This window comes from Vulpes lagopus, chromosome 3, assembly GCF_018345385.1.
Source record: "Vulpes lagopus strain Blue_001 chromosome 3, ASM1834538v1, whole genome shotgun sequence".
NCBI classification, from domain to species: domain Eukaryota; kingdom Metazoa; phylum Chordata; class Mammalia; order Carnivora; family Canidae; genus Vulpes; species Vulpes lagopus.
This window is the reverse complement of record NC_054826.1, coordinates 130,582,712-130,605,267: the sequence shown is the minus strand read 5'-3', so window position 1 is coordinate 130,605,267 and position 22,556 is coordinate 130,582,712. Positions and strand designations below refer to the sequence as shown.

The 22,556-nt window shown below is 43.8% G+C and overlaps 2 protein-coding genes across 2 annotated transcripts in view; one reads left to right on the top strand and one right to left on the bottom strand.

The window, feature by feature from the left end:
* Positions 1 to 13,106: 13,106 nt before the first annotated feature.
* Positions 13,107 to 20,393, top strand: RBM15 (RNA binding motif protein 15). The gene is made up of 2 exons (XM_041750208.1): positions 13,107 to 15,991; positions 20,024 to 20,393. The coding sequence occupies exons 1-2, from the start codon at positions 13,129 to 13,131 to the stop codon at positions 20,068 to 20,070; spliced, it is 2,910 nt and encodes a 969-aa protein (XP_041606142.1). The 5' UTR covers positions 13,107 to 13,128; the 3' UTR covers positions 20,071 to 20,393.
* Positions 20,394 to 21,519: 1,126 nt separating this feature from the next.
* SLC16A4 (solute carrier family 16 member 4) overlaps positions 21,520 to 22,556 on the bottom strand; it is a 37,557-nt gene continuing 36,520 nt past the window's right edge. The window contains exon 9 of the mRNA XM_041750210.1: positions 21,520 to 21,581. Coding sequence (XP_041606144.1) covers positions 21,535 to 21,581 — 47 coding nt within the window. The 3' untranslated portion in view covers positions 21,520 to 21,534. The remainder of the gene's footprint in view (positions 21,582 to 22,556) is intronic.

Sequence of the window (22,556 nt, the reverse complement as noted above, 5' to 3'; positions counted from 1 at the left end):
CCCCCACCCCAGGTGTCCCTGAGTGGTGCTCAGCCCCAGGGCCTCGGGGGGCTGGTTTGTGTTGGGAGGGGGCTCATCCTGACCCTCTCCTGGGGCCCCAGGCATGCTGGGGGAGGAGCACCCCACAGAGCCCCCTCAGCCCACCACGACACCCTCCTCCAGGGAGCAATGACAGTGTTATTATTTAGTAACAGTAGGAAAAAAAGATCTCTTTCAGGGCAGCCAGGGTGGCTCAGCAGTTTAGCGCCGCCTTCAGCCCGGGGCCTGATGTGGAGACCGGGGATAGAGTCCCACATCGGGCTCCCTGCATGGAGTCTGCTTCTCCCTCTGCCTGTGTCTCTGCCTCTCTCTCTCTCTCTCTCTCTCTGGGTCTCTCATGAATAAATACAATCTAAAAAAAAAAAAAAAGATCTCTTTCAGGTAAACATTATCCCCATTATCATCCCTTCCATACCCCCAGAGAACCTGATATTCTGGCCCCCTGATTTGAAAATCACTACTTTAGCCATTAGGGCTCCCTGAAGATGCCCTATTCATACTAGTCACTCTGTCTGGAAGGTTTTGTGTTCCTCTGACAATATCTATTGAAGTTTTACCATGTGCCAGGCACTGTGTAATGCACCATATTCCCCTCCCACAATTGATTCTTTCTCTGGGGCCACAGCCTCTGACTTTGTACTTTTATTGTAGCCTTGTCATTCCATGATCCTCAGCCTCTCCTTCACTGGACTTTGCAGCTCTTTATATCAAGATTGTATCTTGTTCATCTTTGTATCTCAGTTACTGGCACAGGGCCCAGTATCGAGTAGGATCTCAATGAATGTTGACGAATGAGTTAATAAATGAATGGTGATAGTCCAGTGTCTGGCACATCGCAGATGATCAATAAATATTGGTTAAATGCAACTGAATTGGAAGTGCAGGCCACAGAAACAAGGGCAGAGAGGATTTCAAGAGGGGGCGTTGTGCAATACTGTCCAAAAGATACCAAAAGATCGAGGAGGATGAACACTGGTGGAAAAAACAAAAAACATTGCATTTGACAAAAAGGAAGTTAATGTTAAATCCTAGAATAAATAGCAGTTGACAAAATGTTTTATCACAAAACCAACAAGAGAAGATCAGTATTTATTTACCCTCAGAGTGTTAGTGGTACCTCTTTCAATCCAGTTACTGGTAATTTCCTTTGACCCCTGTGGTTTATTATGCCTCAGTCTTCACTAACTAGCCGTTAAAATACCCATGCATTTTGAATCACTATGACGTACATCTAAAACATAACATTGTGTGTTGACTATACTTCAAAAAGCAAAAGTAGCTATTAGAGCTTACAAACCCTCCATTCGCACATGAGTTTTAAGTTTAACCATATGATTTTTTAAAAAATATTTTATTTATTTATTCATGAGAGACACAGAGAGAGACAGAGACATAGGCAGAGAGAGAGAAGCAGGCTCCATGGTGGGAGCCCAATGTGGGACTCGATCCTGGGACTCCAGGATCATGCCCTGGGCTGAAGGCAGGTGCTCAACTGCTGAGCCACCCAGGGGTCCCTGATTCTCCTTTCTATTAAAAGATAGGACCACTAGCTGACCTCTGATCAATCCAGAGACTTTCTCTTTCCATTCTTTCTTTGAACAAGTATTTATTGTGGTACAAATTCTGCTGAGTAGAGCCCATTCTTCAGCTAATGATGCAGCTTCTATTCAGAGAGATTATTTGTGCTTGTGGCTTTATTTTTAAAATCTTAAATCCTAGATTTACCAGGGCAACTTCACTCCTGGAAAATTCCTCTTAGGAACCATTTAGAACTCTTCCTGCTGTTTGCTAGTTCCAAAAACAGCACTCACATAGGCATCCAGGGGCTTTCCCTTGAGTAGAAACATAGCCCAGAGTATGTCCTAGAGGACCCTGGTTTACATTCTGTGGTCAAATTAAATTGAGGGCTTCTTGACTGCAACTTGCCAGAGTCTCTCTCTCTTTTTTTTTTTTTTAAGATTTTATTTATTCATTTGACAGAGTACCAGAGAGAGCACAAGTGAGAACAGCAGAGGGAGCCAGAGAAGTAAGTAGGCTCCCTCTTGAGTTCCCTATGCCTGGCTCGATCCCAGGACCCTGGGATCATGACCTGAAATGAATGCACACACTTAAGACTGAGCCACCCAGGCGCCCCTGCCAAAGTCTTTTTTATTAATTAATTAATTAATTAATTTATTTATTTATTTATTTATTTTTATGATAGTCACACACACACACACAGAGGCAGAGACATAGGCTGAGGGAGAAGCAGGCTCCATGCACCGGGAGCCTGACGTGGGATTTGATCCTGGGTCTTCAGGATCACGCCCCGGGCCAAAGGCAGGCACTAAACCACTGCCCCACCCAGGGATCCCCCCAGTCTTTTATATGCAAAGATACACAGGGTAGGGATAGAGGCTTGGATAATACTGTATACAGTGTTTACTAAATTCATTTCACTTTTTTTCCTTAGGGCTATTTTATGGGATATTGGCCAAAACTTCCACAGATTATGTTCATTCATTCACTCAACCAAAAACTCTGTGTGTGTGTGTGTGTGTGTGTGTGTGTGCGTGCCAGTTATGTGCCTAGTGCTGTGCTGAGAACTAGATATAAAATGGTAAGTAACCACACAGGCCTGTCCTTATGAAGACTTGGGGGGGAGACAGACATGAATCAAAGGCACTAAATTGCAAATGAAATAATCACAACAGATGTAAAATTTTAACTGTGACAGGTGCAATGAAGGAGATGCACATCACGTGGCCAGATTGGGAGAGGAAACTGAAGGGACCCCATGAAAGAAAAAGCTGGGTTTCTTCCTTTACTTCTTTCCCTGCTTCTATTCTTGCTAGAATCTGCACCCCTACCTTACACATGCCTTAATCAATGTCCTCCTTGTAAAGGTCAAAGAGTTAATGAGGTCTTTGGAGATTTTTAGAATAGATAGCATCTAAGGAGTGACCAGGTGAAATCTTCATGAACGTTCTCCAAGACCACTGACTCCAAACACCTTGATGCTAAGACCCCTGGTTCCAAGGCATAAGTGACTTATGGATGACACCTGAGCACTCATCCTTGTATGATCAGTTCCTGGATGCCTGAGAGACACATACACCAGATCATTGTCCTCAATAAAAACTCCAGATCCACAAGCAAAGACAAGACTCCTGCTCTTTTTCCTTTCAGAGTCTCCCGGACACAGTCTTCAATCAACTCTCCTACCTCCTCTCATCTGTTTGATTTCCATCCAGCACAAAGCCAAGGACCCTCTTGGTCTTCAGACCCATCCTGCCTGCATCAAAATGAGGGCCTAGAAAACAGAACTTCAGTTTAGTCAGGGAAGGTTTCCCTGAGGAGATGATCTGGAACTGGTACCTGAAGTATGAGTAGGAGTTCACATAGTATGAGAATGGAGAGAACACAAGCCCTAGGATGGTGAGCATTCATTAAGTGTGTAGGACAGAAAGGCAGCCAGTAGGAGATGAGTCTAAAAGGCAGTCTTCCAGGCCATGTTAGGAATTTTTTTTTTTTTTTTTATCTGAGGAGCAATGGAAGCCATCATATTTGTGTTTTGGAAATGTCATTCAAGCTCCTGAGTGGAGAACTGATTGGCAGGGGGGCCAGAGTGGATCTAGGTGGATGGTTTAGAAGGCTACTGAACTAGTTCCAGATGATGGTGGTGGAAGAGATGCTAAAAAGAATTCATTCTCTCAGGTCTGGATCAAGTCCCCCTTCTACAAAGCAGCTGAACCCACAGAGCTGTGAACTACACTTTAAAGCACCATTCTTGGGGATCCCTGGGTGGCGCAGCGGTTTAGCGCCTGCCTTTGGCCCAGGGCGCGATCCTGGAGACCCGGGATCGAATCCCACGTCGGGCTCCCGGTGCATGGGGCCTGCTTCTCCCTCTGCCTGTGTCTCTGCCTCTCTCTCTCTCTCTCTCTATGTGACTATTATAAATAAAAATTAAAAAAAATAATAAATAAAGCACCATTCTTAAAAAAAAAATTAAAAAAAAAATAAAGCACCATTCTTAAAGCTGGCAGATAATAATATAGTTACTATATATTTTCCCATTACAGTACTGACCAAAGGAATGGTCTATATCACTTGTAACAAAAGTTTACCCATCCAAAAAAAAAAAAAAAGTTTTACCCATCAAAGTACTTTACCTGTTCACAACAAAGGAGGGGAAAACGGATATCGGTTAGGCAACCAGGAGTGTTACCTATAATATGTAAGCAGGACTTCAGATCAAATGCTTTTCACAGTCTGGGAAAACCACAAACTCTTCCAGTGTATACATATTATTGTTCTTAACCATTTAAAATATATATTGGGTCTCTAAAATTCAGTTTCCTTACCTGAGAAAGGATTATAAATCTATCCGCTTTCTAGGGCTAATGAGAGGGAGGTTTTAACAGAGTGCCTGATTATGTCGTATTCACTCAATATAGGCTGGCTGTTATTTTTATTATCTATTGTGAATGGGTTATGTAATAGGACTTATTTGTTTGGATTTCTACTTTTGGGAAGGAGAGGCACCTGCTGGAGGTCCATGTCATTTCCATCAACCTAGTTCCTATGGGATACAGTAGAAAGCGCCCCACAGTGGCCATCAGGGGACCTGCTTCTGTCCCGTAGTCTGCAAATTTATTTGTCAGACTATCCAGAACGTCACAGAACGAAGAACCGCAGGACTTTCTGGGAGGTAGAATCTGTCTAGAGGAGCTACAACTCCGGAACAGTGCCACTGCTCCCTTTGCTTTGATTATACTGACTGCTTTAAAACAAATCAAACAAAAACTACCACCAGCAGCAACTATAATTAGCTTGAGCCTTAGTTTCCTAATCTGCAATTACAATCATATTTGTCCTAACTCATATGATTACTATGAAGATCAAATTGGATAATGCAAGTGAAATCATGAAAGAACATGTTTTTTTTTTTCAATTTTTATTTATTTATGATAGTTACACAGAGAGAAAGAGAGAGGCAGAGACATAGGCAGAGGGAGAAGCAGGCTCCATGCACCGGGAGCCCGACGTGGGATTCGATCCCGGGTCTCCAGGATCGCGCCCTGAGCCAAAGGCAGGCGCTAAACCGCTGCGCCACCCAGGGATCCCGAAAGAACATGTTTTAATTGAATCCTACTAAGCACCACAAGCTTTGCATGCATGTCATGTAATTCACTCACAAGGTGGTAAGAGAAGAGACTACTGGTTGACCCCAATGCCTACTCTCCCCCTTTTCCTTAGAAATAAGAGCCCTGATTTTTAGCCTGGCTAAACTAGAGAATACACTTCCCAGCCTTCCTTGCTGCCAAGTGTGGCCATATGTCTATGTTCTGGCCAATGAGAGAGAAGTGGAATTTTCATGAGTTATTTCCAGGTAGTGTCTTACAAAGAGGACATGTTTTTGTTCCTCCCTCCTTCCCTGCTGGTTGACTGGAACGTTTATTTGATGGCTGGAACTTGAAAAACCAGATCAGATCATGAGGCAATATAAGGGCAATAAAACAGAAGGAAATGATCCATTTCTTAAAAGTTTTCTTAAGCATTTAGAATGACCTGGAGTTATTATCATGTCCCTTTACAACTTTCTCAGCATGTACTTCTGAGATCAAAGGCATTATCTTGATAACCACAGTATAATGATCAAACTGGGGAAATTAACATCAATACATTACTATTAGCTAATTCACACTATATATTCAGATTTTACTACCTGTCATAGTATTCTCCATTACGGCTTCTGCTCTCTCTAGAATATAATGTGGCATCATACGTGGTCACATTTTTGAACTTGCTTTAATTTGGAAGAAATTCAACATCTATTCATGATTAAAAACTTTTAGCAAACTAGGATAACAAAAGCAAACAGATATAATATGCAATAAACATCATCCTAAATGGAGAAACATTGGAAGCATTCCCTTTAACATCAGGAATAACATAGAAGTGCCTACTATCATTCTATTTAACACTGTGTCAAAGATTCTAGTTAGCACAGTAAGACCAGAACAACTTAAAATTATGAGGAGTAGAAAGGAGGAGCACCTGGGTGGCTCAGTCAGTTGCCTTTGGCTCAGGTCATGATCCCAGTGTCCTGGGACTGAGCCTTGCATCCCTGCATAGGGCTCCCTGCTCACTGGGGAGCCTGCTTCTGCTTCTGCCTCTCCCTCTGCCCCTCCTCCTACTTGTGCTCTCCTTGTCTCTTTCTCTCCAGTGAATAAATGAAATCTTAAAAAAAAAAAAAAAAAAAAAAAAAAATGCATTAGAAAGGAAGAAATAGGGATCCCTGGGTGGCGCAGCGGTTTGGCGCCTGCCTTTGGCCCAGGGCGCGATCCTGGAGACCCGGGATCGAATCCCACATCGGGCTCCCGGTGCATGGAGCCTGCTTCTCCCTCTGCCTGTGTCTCTGCCTCTCTCTCTCTCTCTCTCTCTCTCTGTGACTACCATAAATAAATAAAAATTTAAAAAAAAAAATTAAAAAAAAAAAAAAAAGAAAGGAAGAAATACTCTTATTATCTGCAGACAATATGATTGTCTACATAGAAAGCTTAAAGTGATCTATACCCAAAATTAGTATAAATAGGACAGCTTAGCAAGTGACTACATTTCCAGTCATGGACGACAAACAGAAAATGTAACTTTAAAAAAAGACAGGCCTGGGCAGCTCAGGTGGCCCAGAGGTTTAGCGCCACCTTCAGCCCAGGGCCTGAGTCCCACGTAGGGCTCCCTGCATGGAGCCTCCGTCTCCCTCTGCCTGTATCTCTGCCTCTCTCTCTGTGTGTCTCTCATGAATAAATAAATAAAATCTTTTAAAAATTTTTTAAAAATAATAAAAAAATAAAAAGACAATCCTAACAATAGCAACCATAATAAAAAAAATGTAAGAGTACTTATAAAACTATAAAAATTTTGCTGATGGAAATAAAATAAATCTGATTAAATGAAAAAATATCCCTGTTTACTGAAAGGAAGACTTAATTTCATAACAATGTTACCTTTTCCTAACTTAATCCTAGACTTAATAAAACCCAATCATGGACAGATGTTCATGATCTTGATGAACTGACTCTAAAATGTGTAAGACTGAACAAAATTTTAATACAGGTGAAAACACTGGCAGCAGGGTTGGAGGAAGTAAAGAGGATTTCTTAGGCAAGTTACAAAAAGTACTAACAAATTAAGGAAAAGCTGCAAACTAGAAAAAGATGTTTGCCATATATCTACTAGAACCAAGAATATATGAAAAACTCCTACACATGTAAGAAAGATCTAACTCAGTAAATGAGCAAAAAGATACGAACAGATATTTCATGGAAACTTAAAATGGTATATACAAACTCACTAGTACCTGGAGAAATAAAACATCAAAACCACAGAGGGATACTATTTGACAGTCATTTGTCTGGAAAAAAAGTTATAAAATGCCAATGACATGGATTAATAAGACCTCTTATAAGTTGCTGCCAAGTCTATAAATTGATTTAAAAAAAAAAACAAAACACTTTAGGAAACAATTTGGCATCCTCTTGTAAAACTAACCTTAAATATCCCCCTTTAACCTGTTAGTTCTCTTCCTAGATATTCCCTACCCATCACCTCCCAATCCTATCCCAGAGAAATTTTTGCACTGTGTGCCTCATGGGACAACATGAATAGGAACCTTCATAGCAGCACTGCTCATAATAGCACAGAAACAGAAAATGGACCATATGCCCATCAGAGGAAGAATGGATATATAAGTGGTGGTATATTCAATACAAGAGTATTTTACAGTAATGGAAATATACTACAGCTATATGTGATAACATGAAAGAATCCTAGTAACATTAGGAATGAAAAAATGCAAGTCTCAGAAGATTACAAATATTGTATTATTCAATTATTATTATTCAAATATAAATTTGTATACAGTTAAAACACAAGGAAAAATAAAATACTCTTAAGGTGCACGAACATGCACACCCATGTATGCCAGCATATACACATACACACATTTTTAAAAATTCCTTTAAAAAATTCTTTAAAGTTCTTGGGGCACCTGGGTGGCAGTCAGCTGAGTGTCTGACCCTTGGTTTTGGCTAAGATCCTGATCTCAGGGTCATGAGATTGAGCTCCATGTCAGACTCTGTACTTGGCAGGGAATCTGCTTGAGATTCTCTCTCCCCCTGCCTCTCCTGCTTGTGGGCCCTCTCCCTCTCATAAATCTTTAAAAAAATAAAAATAAAAAATTCTTTAAAGTTCTTAAAACCAACCAAAACAATTTAAGATTTATTCATTAGAGACACACAGAAAGAAGCAGAGACATAGGCAGAGGGAGAAGCAAGCTCTCTGTGAGGAGCCCAATTCGGGACTCGATCCCAGGACCCCAAGATCACACCCTGAGCCAAAAGGCAGATGAGCAACTGCTGAGCAACCCAGGTGCCCCAAAACAAGAAATTATTAAACACCAGATTCAGGGGATCCCTGGGTGGCGCAGCGGTTTAGCGCCTGCCTTTGGCCCACGGCGTGATCCTGGAGACCCGGGATCGAATCCCACGTCGGGCTCCCGGTGCATGGAGCCTGCTTCTCCCTCTGCCTATGTCTCTGCCTCTCTCTCTCTCTCTGTGTGACTATCATAAATAAATTAAAAAAAAAAAAAAAAAAAACACACACCAGATTCAGGATAGTAGTTACCTGTGAGTGGGCAGTGGATAAGGAATAAGGATAAGGTATTTAGGTAGATGTAAATTATCAGTTACATTCTATTTCTTGGATCAAGTGGTAGTTTCATGGGTATTACTATATTGTTGATAAGGAAATGAAAAGTTTAATGGCCCATGGCTGGGCCATTGATGATTATGTGCCATGAACTAAGGATTATATGATTAATCCAATTCTATGTACCCAAGTTCAAAGAGAAAACATATTCGTAATAGCAAACATGTATATAGTACTTACCATGTACCTGGCACTATTCTAAGATCTTCATATGTTTTAACAAATTTAGTCTTCCCAGTGAAGAAATTCTATAATTATTCCCATTTTATCAATGAGAAAATTGAGGCCCAGAGAGATTAACAGTAATTCTTCTGCCCACAGCACAGCTGGGATTTAATCCACACTGGCTGGTTCCAGCAACCATGCTCTTAGTCAATGCCCTATAAGATATCTAAATAAATGAAAGAGATAATTATATTAGGGCTTAGTCAAGCAGAAGTTATAGCAGAGTGCTTTCTGTAGCAATGTTAAAAGGATGAACCACACATAGAGCTCTGTAAATACACTGAAAACCACTGACTTCCACACTTTGAATGGGTGAAATTTATGGTATGTAAATATTTTAATAAAGCTGTTAAAAATAAAGGCCACAAACCACAAATAACTAAGTGACTTTAATAATGCAATCTGGGTCCTAAATGACTGTTTGCTATTTTAGGATTTAACATATGCCTATAGGTAAAATACATGCTTTTTCTGCAGACCAACAAAATAAACCTATCAGGAGACCATTCACTTTTATGAAGGAAGATGAAATCGAAAATTTTAATCCACTATTGTGGGTAGGAAAATAATTTCAATTCCCAGCTTCAGGCCTTTTTCCATCTGCCAGGAAATCAAACAGCTCTCAGCTCCCAAGATAAATTTCATATTGCAATCATAATTGTCTGTGTACTGAGGGTACACAGACAATAAAACCTACGAAGAGGGTGGAAAGAAGACATTTGATTGAAAACACACTGATAGTTTTATTGTGCAGTTTTCTTCCATATGCATAACTTTTATTTTGCTGTTTCCTTTTAAATTTAAAACTGGTTTTAAAGGATATGGAAAAGGCACTTCATCATATAGAAAGCTAGTTGTGGCAGCTCTCCTGCTGGGCTGTGTGCCTGAGAGCCTTCCAAGCACAGCTTCAAGGGACCGATGTTGATGCCAGAATGGGCTATGGTGGCTTTTCTTCAGCTCTATGTCTTGGTTTTTTTTTTTTTATGTCTTGGTTTTTGACAAGGTACTCACAAGGAGGCCAGATGGAAGCTTGAACCCGACCTTAACAACTCTATCACTAACGCCAGAAAAAGGGTTTAAGGTCCTGGCCCTCTAAACATGGGTCACTTTTAACCTCTTTCAGCTCTAAAGCACAAGTACAAACATAGGCTGATAGGACTTCACTAATCACCTTCATACTTTAAAGAACATAAAGGAAATGAAAACACTTATTTTGACTACAGCATGGCCATATTATGTCTAATTATCTAATTCTGTTGTGGACATATACACATATATACACACAGCAAAGTTATATTTTGGTTCCAGAATCCAGGCCTTTTCGTCTACCAATTCAACTTACCAGTCCTTTGGACAGCAGACAGGCCAGCAGTCCCCCTTAGGCAAGCTTTCTGGAGGCTGCCAGCTGCTGTAGCTTCCATCCAGCTCCCTGGTATTGCAAACGCCAGGCCACTAAGCCTAGCAGAGCCTCGGGCACTGCCACACATACTGGTACAAACTCCTTGAGTTCTCTCCCTCAACTCGTATGCTCCTTCAATCCTTGTTATGTTGGACAAACTATACTGATTTGGGCATCTTTGATCATTCAGTCACCTATGCAGGTCAATTTAAGCCAAAAATAGTCACTATGGAGCCTGGTTTATTTGGATTGGCTATTATATTAAATAATCAGATAACGACTTAACTTCAATTTTGTGTTGTATTTAATATAACCTTGAAAGAGATTAAAATCCCCTAACCATGTAAAGCTTTTTGTCTTGTGCTTTTACAAATAATATGTTGGTTGTTGTTGTCTTTACTCCCTAACACATAAATTTTTATCTTTAAATATCATTTCTCCCTAAAAGGAATCAGATCTCCTTGGAGAAATGGCTAATTTCATGTCTGGGGCAGGAAATGTACCAGATAAGCCTGGAACAAAATAAGGAGGGGGAAGAGTGGGAAGAGAATGTATACTAAACAAGATTGACAGGGGTTGCTAATTGTTGAAATTGGGTGTTGGGTACATGGGAGACCTTTATAGTATTCAACTTTTTTTTTTTTTTTTAAGATTTTTAAAAAGTTATTTATTCATGAGAGACACAGAGAGGGAGGCAGAGACCCAGGCAGAGGGAGAAGCAGGCTCCACGCCGGAAGCCCCACGGGGACTCGATCCCGGGCCCGGTCACGCCCTGGGCCGAAGGGTAGTTAGTTGCTCAACCACTGAGCCCCCCCCAGGCTGCCCAGTATTCTATTTTTTTTTTAATTTTTATTTATTTATGATGGTCACACACACACACACACAGAGTGAGAGAGGCAAAGACACAGGCAGAGGGAGAAGCAGGCTCCACGCACCCGGGGCCCGACGTGGGATTCGATCCCGAGTCTCCAGGATCGCGCCCTGAGCCAAAGGCAGGCGCTAAACCGCTGCGCTACCCAGGGATCCCCCAGTATTCTACTTTTGTATTTTTTTCTATAAAAATAGTTTAAAGGAATCTAAAAATAATTGCTATTTTAAGAAAACGAGATGGCAATAACATACACGTGGTAAAACAAGTTTCCTTTTAATAGAAGAAATGCTAGAATGACATGCAATGACAAGCTGAGTCTCCCGCCAGACCGTCCAGCCCCGTCTCAGGGCGATCTTAGTGGCCACTCTCTAAGTACCGCCGTGAAGTTTCTATGGAAAAATCAACAAAAACACAAGCAGCGCCGCCGCCATGTCCCGAGGAGAAGCCCCCGCAGCAGTACGTCCCACACCCTGGCCCACTCGCGGGCTTTGGCAGCTGGTCCTGGCACGCGGGGGAGCGTGCGCCCGCTGCCGCGACGTCCTCACACCAGGTTTCCTCCATCCGAGCAAGAAGCGAAATCCCTATCGCTTCCCTCGACGTCATGCGGGGAAGGGGGGCGAAGGCAGAGCCGGACTCTGCAGCCCCGGCCCTGACGCGGCTCCCAAGCTCGGGTTCGAGCAACAGCCGTGTCGCCCCGAGAAGGGTCGCGTCACCGCCACCGCCGCGTTGTCGCCCGCGCACGGGCCTCGGGGTAGGCGGGTAGGCGGCGGGGAGGGCCGGCCCGGGCTTCCTGGCCCCCCTCCCCCCCTCCCCCGACGCCCGAGCACCTGCTCTGGCTGCCGGACTCACCTCACAACGGGCGGGCCCCGGGGGGTCGGCGAGGCGGCGCGAGGAGCCGCGGGGGGCACGCCCACGGCTGCACGCGGAGGTCGGCCCTCGCCCGGTGACGGGGCGCGACGTAGGAAGAGCGAACCGACCGACGTCGCCGGGCGGCGGGGAGCACCCAGGAGGCCGGCCCGGGCGAGCCCCACGGCCTGCGGCGTTCTCCGGCTGCCGCGGCCGGCCTCCTGGGGACCGCGCCCCGAGGGCTCGGGCCCCGCACAGGCCCCGAGCGGGCGGCCCAGGCACACCCACGGACGCCGCGGGACCCCGTAAGTGCCCAGTAAATGCCGGTGGACGGAACGCCGCGAGCGCCCGGGGGCGGAGCCAGCGCCGTGTCAGCATCTCGCGACGTCCCGGTGACGTCGCACGGCGAGCGCGCGGTCCGCTCTTTCACCTTCAGTCAGCCTCCTCCGTGTACGGCCTGCCCCTTTAAGCGGATGACGGACAGCTATTTCAGCCTATCAACTTCCTCGTCAGCATCCAATCAGATTTAAACTTCTTACAGCCGCCCGAGAAGTTGGAAGAAGAGGTCGAGAAAGGGAGCGCTTTCTGTCTCTCGCGAGAACGTTGTAAGCGGGCCTCTCAGGAAAAACGCCAGAACAGATGGCCCGACTTCCCAAATAGTGAGTTAAAGGACGGGGTCGGAAACCAATGAAAGGAATGAGGAGGTGGGATCACCGCTTTTACCGCGCTAGAAGTACCGTTACAGGGCAGACTTTTCGCCCAATCAGCGCCTCCCGAGTTTGGGTCAGGTGACCCTAGAGTGCGAGGGGCGGAGCTGCGGCCTGGCGCGAGGAGCCGTTAAGATGGACAACAAATACGACCAATGAGGTACTCGGACCCGGGCGTTGGGAGCCCAATAACAGCGGGCGGGCGGGCGCCTTTCCGGAGCGCGGGGAGATGTGAAGACAGACGGCACGTTTTCCCAATGAGCCTGTAGCAGAGAGGAGCCAGCTGACCAATGAGGACCGCGGGGCGGGAGCCTCTGCCGCGGCGGAGTCCAAGATGGCGGCGTGCGGTTCCGCTGTGTGAAACGAGCGCGGGGCGGCGGGCTCAGCATCTCCGCGGAGACGACCTCCGGCGACCCGCAACAATGAAGGGGAAGGAGCGCTCTCCGGTGAAGCCCAAACGCTCCCGCGGTGGTGAGGACTCGACTTCCCGCGGGGAGCGGAGCAAGAAGTTAGGGGGCTCTGGTGGCAGCAATGGGAGTAGCAGCGGAAAGACCGACAGCGGCGGCGGGTCGCGGCGCAGCCTTCACCTGGACAAGTCCAGCAGCCGAGGCGGCAGCCGCGAGTATGACACCGGCGGGGGCAGCTCCAGTGGCCGCCTGCACAGTTACAGCTCCCCGAGCACCAAAAATTCCTCGGGCGGGGGCGAGTCGCGCAGCAGCTCCCGGGGTGGAGGCGGGGAGTCACGTTCCTCGGGGGCCGCCTCCTCAGCTCCCGGCGGCGGGGACGGCGCGGAATACAAGACGCTGAAGATCAGCGAGTTGGGGTCCCAGCTGAGTGACGAGGCGGTGGAGGACGGACTGTTTCACGAGTTCAAGCGCTTCGGTGATGTAAGTGTCAAAATCAGTCATCTCTCGGGTTCTGGCAGCGGGGATGAGCGAGTAGCCTTTGTGAACTTCCGGCGGCCAGAGGACGCGCGGGCGGCCAAGCATGCCAGAGGCCGCCTGGTGCTCTATGACCGGCCGCTGAAGATCGAGGCGGTGTACGTGAGCCGCCGCCGCAGCCGCTCCCCCTTAGACAAGGATCCCTACCCGCCGTCGGCCAGCGTGGTGGGCGCCTCCGTGGGCGGACACCGGCACCCCCCTGGAGGCGGCGGCCAGAGATCGCTTTCCCCTGGTGGCGCGGCCTTGGGGTACCGAGACTACCGGTTGCAGCAGCTGGCTCTTGGCCGCCTGCCCCCCCCGCCTCCGCCACCGTTGCCCCGTGAGCTGGAGAGAGAGCGAGACTATCCGTTCTATGAGAGAGTGCGCCCGGCGTACAGCCTGGAGCCCAGGGTGGGAGCTGGAGCAGGAGCTGCTCCTTTTCGAGAAGTGGATGAGATCTCACCCGAGGACGATCAGCGAGCTAACCGGACGCTTTTCTTGGGCAACCTAGACATCACTGTGACAGAGAGTGACCTAAGAAGGGCTTTTGACCGCTTTGGAGTCATCACAGAGGTAGATATCAAGAGGCCCTCTCGGGGCCAGACCAGTACCTATGGCTTCCTTAAATTTGAGAACCTAGACATGTCTCACCGGGCCAAACTAGCAATGTCTGGCAAGATCATTATTCGGAATCCTATCAAAATTGGTTACGGTAAAGCTACACCCACCACTCGCCTCTGGGTAGGTGGTCTGGGACCTTGGGTGCCTCTTGCTGCCCTGGCACGAGAGTTTGACCGATTTGGCACCATCCGCACTATAGACTACCGCAAAGGTGATAGTTGGGCATATATTCAGTATGAAAGCCTGGATGCAGCTCATGCTGCCTGGACCCATATGCGTGGCTTCCCACTTGGTGGCCCAGATCGTCGCCTTAGAGTAGACTTTGCAGATACAGAACATCGTTACCAGCAGCAGTATCTGCAGCCTTTGCCCTTAACTCATTACGAGTTGGTGACAGATGCTTTTGGACATCGGGCACCTGACCCTTTGAGGGGTGCTCGGGATAGGACACCACCCTTACTCTACAGAGATCGTGACAGAGACCTTTATCCTGACTCTGACTGGGTGCCACCCCCGCCCCCAGTTCGTGAACGCAGCACTAGGACTGCAGCTGCTGCTGTGCCTGCTTACGAGCCCCTGGATAGCCTGGATCGCAGGCGAGATGGCTGGTCCTTGGACCGGGACAGAGGTGAGCGAGATCTGCCCAGCAGCAGAGACCAGCCTAGGAAGCGAAGGCCGCCGGAGGAGAGTGGGGGCCGGCACCTGGATAGGTCCCCTGAGAGTGACCGTCCCCGAAAACGTCACTGTGCTCCTTCTCCCGACCGCAGCCCGGAATTGAGCAGTAGCCGGGATCGCTACAACAGTGACAATGATCGATCTTCTCGTCTTCTTATCTTGGAAAGGCCCTCTCCAGTCAGAGACAGGCGAGGAAGTTTGGAGAAGAGCCAGGGTGACAAGCGAGACCGTAAAAACTCTGCATCAGCTGAACGGGATAGGAAGCACCGGACAACTGCTCCCACTGAGGGAAAAAGCCCTCTGAAAAAAGAAGACCGGTCTGATGGGAGTGCGCCTAGCACCAGCACTGCTTCCTCAAAGCTGAAGTCCCCTTCCCAGAAACAGGATGGTGGGACAGCCCCCACCACTGCAGCCTCTCCCAAGCTCTGTTTGGCCTGGCAGGGCATGCTTCTATTGAAGAACAGCAACTTTCCTTCCAACATGCATCTGTTGCAGGGTGACCTCCAAGTGGCTAGTAGTCTTCTTGTGGAGGGCTCAACTGGAGGCAAAGTAGCCCAGCTCAAGATCACCCAGCGTCTTCGTTTGGACCAGCCCAAGTTGGATGAAGTAACTCGACGCATCAAAGTGGCAGGTCCCAATGGTTATGCCATTCTCCTGGCTGTGCCTGGAAGTTCTGACAGCAGGTCCTCCTCTTCCTCAGCCACATCAGACACTGCCACCTCTACTCAGAGGCCACTTAGGAACCTTGTGTCCTATTTAAAGCAAAAGCAGGCCGCTGGGGTGATAAGCCTTCCCGTGGGGGGCAACAAAGACAAGGAAAACACCGGGGTCCTACATGCTTTCCCACCCTGTGAGTTCTCCCAGCAGTTCCTGGATTCCCCTGCCAAGGCACTGGCCAAATCTGAAGAAGATTACCTGGTCATGATCATTGTCCGTGGTGCGTCCTAAAGTCCATGTATAACTTGTATTTACTACTTTGACATGGTTCCTGTTTTGTGATGTGTAATGGGATACAGCATCAGATGAAATTTTCTTTTGAGTTTGTTTAGTTGTAGCTTTTTTCTTTTTTTTATATTTTTATAAATCTTTGAAATAGAAGACAGGACAGTTTAGCTATTATTTTAAGTGAAAGGGATGCCCTGAAAGTAGCAGGCAGATGGATTTATTTTAATTAGGAGTTCCTACTCTTAGTAACTTTTCCCCCTCTTTTTCTTGTTTTTTTTTTTCCCCCCTTAACCTTGAGCTTAAAAAAAATCCTCAGAGTTACAAACCCAAAATTTCGAAAAGTCAGGATTCGGAGAAAAGCCCACTGACTATATAAAGAAGATAATATACATCTAAAAAGGGCTTAATTGGTATGTAGGTAAATAATTCTTGTACCAGAAATATTATTTGTGTGGCTGAAATTTGATCAGGAATCTTAAAAGTACAAGCTGGTAAATTGTATAGCAATGTTAATTATTTTAATCAGGTATTTGAGTATTTCTCTTGATATACATGGTTTATTCCCGGAGAGTTTGCTTTAACATAAACTTTTTTATCATTAGTTCTTAAGTTCTGTATCCCGTATATGCACTTTTGGTTTGTAGCTGTAACTGTTCAGTAAAAATCGAGGAGTAGGTTACAAACCATGTATGTCTTATGCTAGTATGCAAGAAGTGAGTAGGTGTTTTTAAAATCAGAATTCTTTGGTTATTGGTGTGTGGTGGTGTTTTTACTGACTTTCAGAGAGGTATAGCAGGTACAGTTCTAATTTAATTGTGCATATTTCAAAACTTTAGTGTTTTTCATCAAAGATGAATTTTTTTGTATCCATGCAAATTTCTGATTTCAATAATAGAAAGAAGAGTTGTCTGCAGGCTCATAAGTCAGCTTTTTGTTTTAGTGGGCATTAATCAGCCATATCTGGATTGCAGAAATTTTTAAAGTCATCGTGAAATGCCTTTGACATGCTTCTTAAATTTTGCCTGTATTTTTATTTTCATTTATAAACAGCGGTGACATTACATTATTGAAAATGTTGAGTATCTCTCAAGTTCTGTGTTTAATATTTTCACTGATGTCCAAACTGAAATGTCAGTATAGGAAAACCCCCTTTTATTGTTTTATTTCCCAGACACCTGAAGTTAATACAAAATAATTTAGCCCACCCTCACAATTTTTTTCAAAGCTAAAGGTTATATCGATTTCTGGTTCTTAACAAGGGTTTTTGCTGCAGAACAGTAATGGATGATTTTTTTTTTATTTATTTTATTTTATTTTATTTTATTATTTTTTTTTTTTGGTCTTATTTCTTTGATCTGTCCCTCTGTCCTCACCTCTAGTTTCTCAGGTCATTAGTAAGTATAGTTCCCCCTTTGATTTAAATGCTGAGGACTTTAAGGCCCTTGATATTTAATTATGATTAGAAACTCTAGGACCTTTTGGATCATGGTCATGTTTCTATTCTGTGAAAGTGACTTATAGAAAGCCTGGCAGAACTCAACTGTTTTCTTTCTGTTATCAAAGCTGGTAGTTTTGAAATAGCACCAATAATAACCCAGGGAAGTGTCATGTAATTTTTTTATTTTCCGTTATGACAGGTGTCTAATGCATGTCAGCATGAAATCTTCATCACTGCTGTATCATCCTTTTTGGTTTTCACTATGCATTTATAAATTTTAAGTTGGGAGGTTTTTGTGGGGGTTTCGTTTTGTTTTGTTTTTAAACTGGAAAAACTAGCTATTTTGACAGAAGGAAGGTACTAGGCTATGAGCACAAAAGTCCGTCTGCCTGAAATCCTACAAGTAGGACTTGGTGCTTTTTGCTTTTAAAAAGCTGTGCTTGGCACGCTAATATGGAGGAGACTGTTCAGAAACTAATGTGAGTTTGCAGTCTGTGCATACTTGGGGTCAAAGTACAGTTTGGCTAGATACATTTTTCCAGTTTAAATAATCTCACTAACCATTAACTTTTGAATATCTTTTGATAAGAAGGCTGGACAAATGATTTTGCTCTTCTAGAGAGTGAAGTCCACAACATTTAATTTTGCTCTAATCCAAAGTGTGGTGTTTCCCTTTTTCTTTTTTCTTTTCTTTTTTTTTCTTTCAAGTTGATGTGACAACTTACCGAAGAGTACTGTGGTTTTTGCTCCATGTTTGTTTATTTGAATCTATCTGACATGGCGGCTTTTGTTAGATCTGGGCAATTTGTGCTTCTGTGTTTTTGAAACAATGGCTTGATACCATTTATAAATGTATGTATTAGAAATAACTAATTATGTTGAGTTTGGTGCTTACCTACAGAGTGCCATCATTCAGATGAATCTCTCATTTGTGTTGCCCATTCTGTTGTGCAGGTTCATATTACTGTTTATCTTTTTAAACCTTCAGGACGGAATGAAAGTAAGAGTCTAAAGCTCTCTGGTTCTAATTCTCATTAGCCAGAATTTCATAATCTCAATATTGGATGTTCTTTGTAACAACCACTTGTTTCTTTTACTTAAAAGCTCGTTTAGTTGATTTTTCTGGACCTCGGTTCAAATGAATGCAAAGAAAATTTCTTCCAAGTATATCATTTAATGACCTATTAAGTATTACTGGTGAAAAACATCAAGCTAATTAAGACTTTTAGATCACAACTTCAAAGTTTATGGAAAACTAAGCAATCATTCAGCTCCTAGCCAATTTTTTAATACTATTTTGTTGGTTGTAACTGGGATTCCTATAAACGGTTTTCCACACAGAAATTTAAATTCCTGGTTTAACATGTATACTTGGACTCTGTAGATAGAGTTTTCTCTTTAAGGATTACATCTTAAAATGTCCATCCTTCGGCTGATAGAAGCTTTTTGTCACATTTTGAAAGTAACATACTCTGGCCCTATCATTTGAGATACAGTAGGAAAAGTAAGGGCTGTGTGTGTTGCTTTCAGAGTCAAACACTGTTTAGGTTTATTTAAAAGTTTTATGAGCCCGTTTTCACTGACAATATTTGTTTTGTTTTGTTTTGTTTTGTTTTTCTTTAAATTTGAAATCCACTTTCTTTAGACCATGAAATTGCTCATTATGCAGGTACAGCTTGAACTGCAGTTTTGGGTCCATATAGGAACCATTCACCAAAAACTGTGGTAACAGAATTCAGAAATCCTCTTGAGAAGAGGGCCTTAATGACCTTTGTATGTGAAAAGTTTTGGAGAGAATTTTGGGACTCTTTTTTTCTGTCTCTGCCACAGTGTGTGGTTTTGAGATGGCAGTTAGGTGTGAGAACAAGAAGAGAAGTGGAGCTGACCTTGTTAACATTCTGGTTATAATGATATCCCTAAAGGGAGAAAATGATTTCAGGTAACCACAGTGAACTGTCTAGCTAAATAAAAAGGTTTCTATGTTTGATTTAAACAGTTAAAAAGTCCTAAAGTGTTCTTGGCTGTTTAGCAATTGTTCGTATGAGTTTTCTTAGAAGAACAGCTGCTGTCTTTGGTAACACAGATGAAGGTGGATTTTTAAATGGCTTTGTATCTTGACCCCTTTCCGCAACTGAGTAGTTCTGGATTGTTCCATATAAATTACGGAATGAAAATAGGAAGGGGGGGGTAAAAGTTTGACTAAACTCCAACTTTCTTAGTTTCATTTTAAGTTATTTTTAGAATATATTGATTGTAAATTGATTATAAACTTCCTTTTTTTCTGAATTTTTTGACATGTTTTACTCAGTTACATGAGTATAAAGGGTATTTTCAGTCCTATAATCTTTGCTTAATTGCAGTCCTTAAAAAAATCCACCCCTGTTGTTTTACTTGTTGTCTGTTCATACAGTAAATTCATTCAAGGTATGTGCCAGTGGGTATTATTGGTGCTTTTTGAAGTCAAGCTGGATTATCCAGGAAGGTCTTGTTAACCTGTTCATCTATAATGGCATAGGGGAAATATATATATTTTTAATATTGTAAACATTTGTACTGAATAACCTTTTTTTCCCCCCCCCTCGCAAGCAAAACTGGTGAACTGCGGATTGAAGATATGGAATTCAAAGCTCTAATGGACCTTTTTGAAGAGAAGTTGTGGCTTATGTGGAGTTTACATGGGCCTCTTGATGGAAGAAAGCTAATCTGTTTAGTATTTGTGCATTTTACTAAAATGGCAGCTTAAAGTTGTGTATCTGCTATTGTGATGCCAATGCCGGTGTTTTAAGTGGAAAAAAAATGACCTCTTGCTTTGTGCTGTGTACACAAGATTTCTGGAAAAGTAAAGAAAAACCCTTTTTATGGCTCACACAGCTTAAAAGTAGCTGTCACTCAAACGTGCGCTCACAGTTGAGCTGCTTTTGTTTTATTCTAAATAAATTGTTTCTTTTGAGGAAAATGTTTTTCTGCCTGGAAGTGAATTGACGGCAAACCTTTGACCCCTTTGTTTGCAGCCGAGGGGGTACTTGCTGCTGCTCAGATCTTGTATGTCTTGAGCAAGAAGCAGGGAGACCATCATTTTGACTATCACGGTGTGTCAATTCTGAAGGATCACTAGTGTTACTGTGACCCCCTTTGTTTGCAGTGAAGGGGATCATTTGCTTCTCAGTCCTCAACTTGATGAGGAAATGGTGCTGTTTGCGGGCACGCAAGAAGCCGGGGCGAGCACCCTAAGCCTCACCACAGTGCACGAGTCGGGGGCTTTGCTGGTTTGAAGAGCCGGAGTTGCTGAAATTTAAGTTTTGATTTATTTTGTTCACCCATCACGTTTGGCCTTAGTTTCATTTTTAATTTGAAGAAAAGTTTGAAATTGCTTTATCTTGCACTTAACATTTGCACCAAATTGCCAAAAGAAGGAGAAATGCTCCGTTTGCTTTTTAAATGTTAATGATGATGTTAATAAAGCCTTTCCTGACACATTTGAGGAGCTCCTCCATCTCCAGGGGCTTCTTACCCGAGTTATGCAGTGATGGGTTTAGTTCTGAATGGATGAAGAGTTCCTGAGAGCTAGCGTTTGTAATTAGAACCGTTACTTGGTATCTGTGCCTTATTTGACCTGTGGTTCCACATGCCTTGGATGTGCATGCACCGTGACGGTTTCATAGGTACGAACGCACACTCAGGCCCAGTCACTTCGGTTGGTAGTACAGATTGTGAGGAAAAAAAAATGGAGGCATCCTTAAGGAGGAAAAAGTGTTTGCCTTTAGTTCCTGCGTTATCCTGTACAGGGGCTCCTGAGCTTTGGAAGCTGTTCCCAGTACAGGAGAACAACCCCCCTGTTTGCAGCAGGAGACTTCGGTGCAAGTGACAACGCTGGAGTTCAAGAGGAAGCCAGCAGTGCTGCACCATTGGCTTCAGACACCATTGTTGTTTGCCAGTTTTAAACTTACCTAGTTGCAGACGAAGACCACCTTGAAATGCAGGCTTGTTGGGCTTGTTTTGAATTTTAACCTCGGATGGAAGAGCCCTAGTGCTGTTTGTCTCCAGGCGGGATGATGCTTACTTAGGCAACAGGTGATTATCAACAAAGGATGCCACGGTTATATGCTGCAAGGTGGTGTTCCAGTGGCAAACAGCTGTATAAATCCTTGTAAACAGGTAAGAGGGTTTTTAGAGGTCAAAAATACATTTGGTTAATAGGGTGAGGGCTTTTACTGGTTGGGGTATTGTTTTCTTGGATTGGAAGCTTCGAGGCACTCTGCTGTCATTACTAGCTTCCACCCCTCACTACAGTGTTGTGTTCTTAAAATTCCAGACCGGAACTTCTGTTCTATTTGGTGTCTATATGTGTTTTTTAAGTTTAACTTTAATATGCGAAAAAAAAATTTTTTTTACTGTGGGAGCCAAAAGTATTAAAATCCTGGTTATGGATTTGGGATTTACAATAGATGTCCTTTAAAGTTTTGACATGTTCCATTAGCCTTGGCCTTCACCCTTTGTGGGGATTTAATGGTGCTGGAAGGATTTATTGCTATATATAATGTTGCCATTACAAACATTGATTCTAAACCTCTGGGTTAGTATATATATATAGCAAAAAAAGAAAGACTGGGAATGATAATTTAGCCAAAATGGTTAGTTTTCTTGGCTTACAAAGAGATTGAATTGTAAAAGTAGGCAACTGTAGTTTTAAGGCAATGTTGTGAGAAATTAGTTTTTGTCTGCTCTTACCATTTTCATTGTCCATTTAATCCTACTAGGCTTCTGAGCCCTTCCAGTCCCTCTGTCCACTCCCCCACCCCCACCATTAATCAAGTGTGAGGCTTTGGCAACTTAAATACAAGCACAACTTTTTTAGCATATAATACAACTAGGTTTCCTTTATTTAAACCAGGTTGAAATGTTGAATAGAATTTTTTCTCTTCACAAAATTCTAGTTTTTCATCTCTTTCCAGAGGGGGAAAAGTGAAGTCCAGTGGTGGTTGGTGTGTTTGGTTTTTGTTTTGTTTTGTTTTGTTTTTTTTCAGTTTCTCAGTATGTCATTTACAAGTTTTTAAAACCTCTGCTTACGAGTTGGCTGTCCTCTAAAACTTTGCTAGGTGATTTCACAACATTTCTTCAA

Coding starts and splice junctions, on each gene's coding strand:
- RBM15 (XM_041750208.1), top strand. CDS start 13,129: ATGAGGACCGCGGGGCGGGAGCCTCTGCCGCGGCGGAGTCCAAGATGG. Junction 15,992..20,023: donor GGTCATGATCATTGTCCGTG/GTGCGTCCTAAA, acceptor CCCCCTCGCAAG/CAAAACTGGTGAACTGCGGA.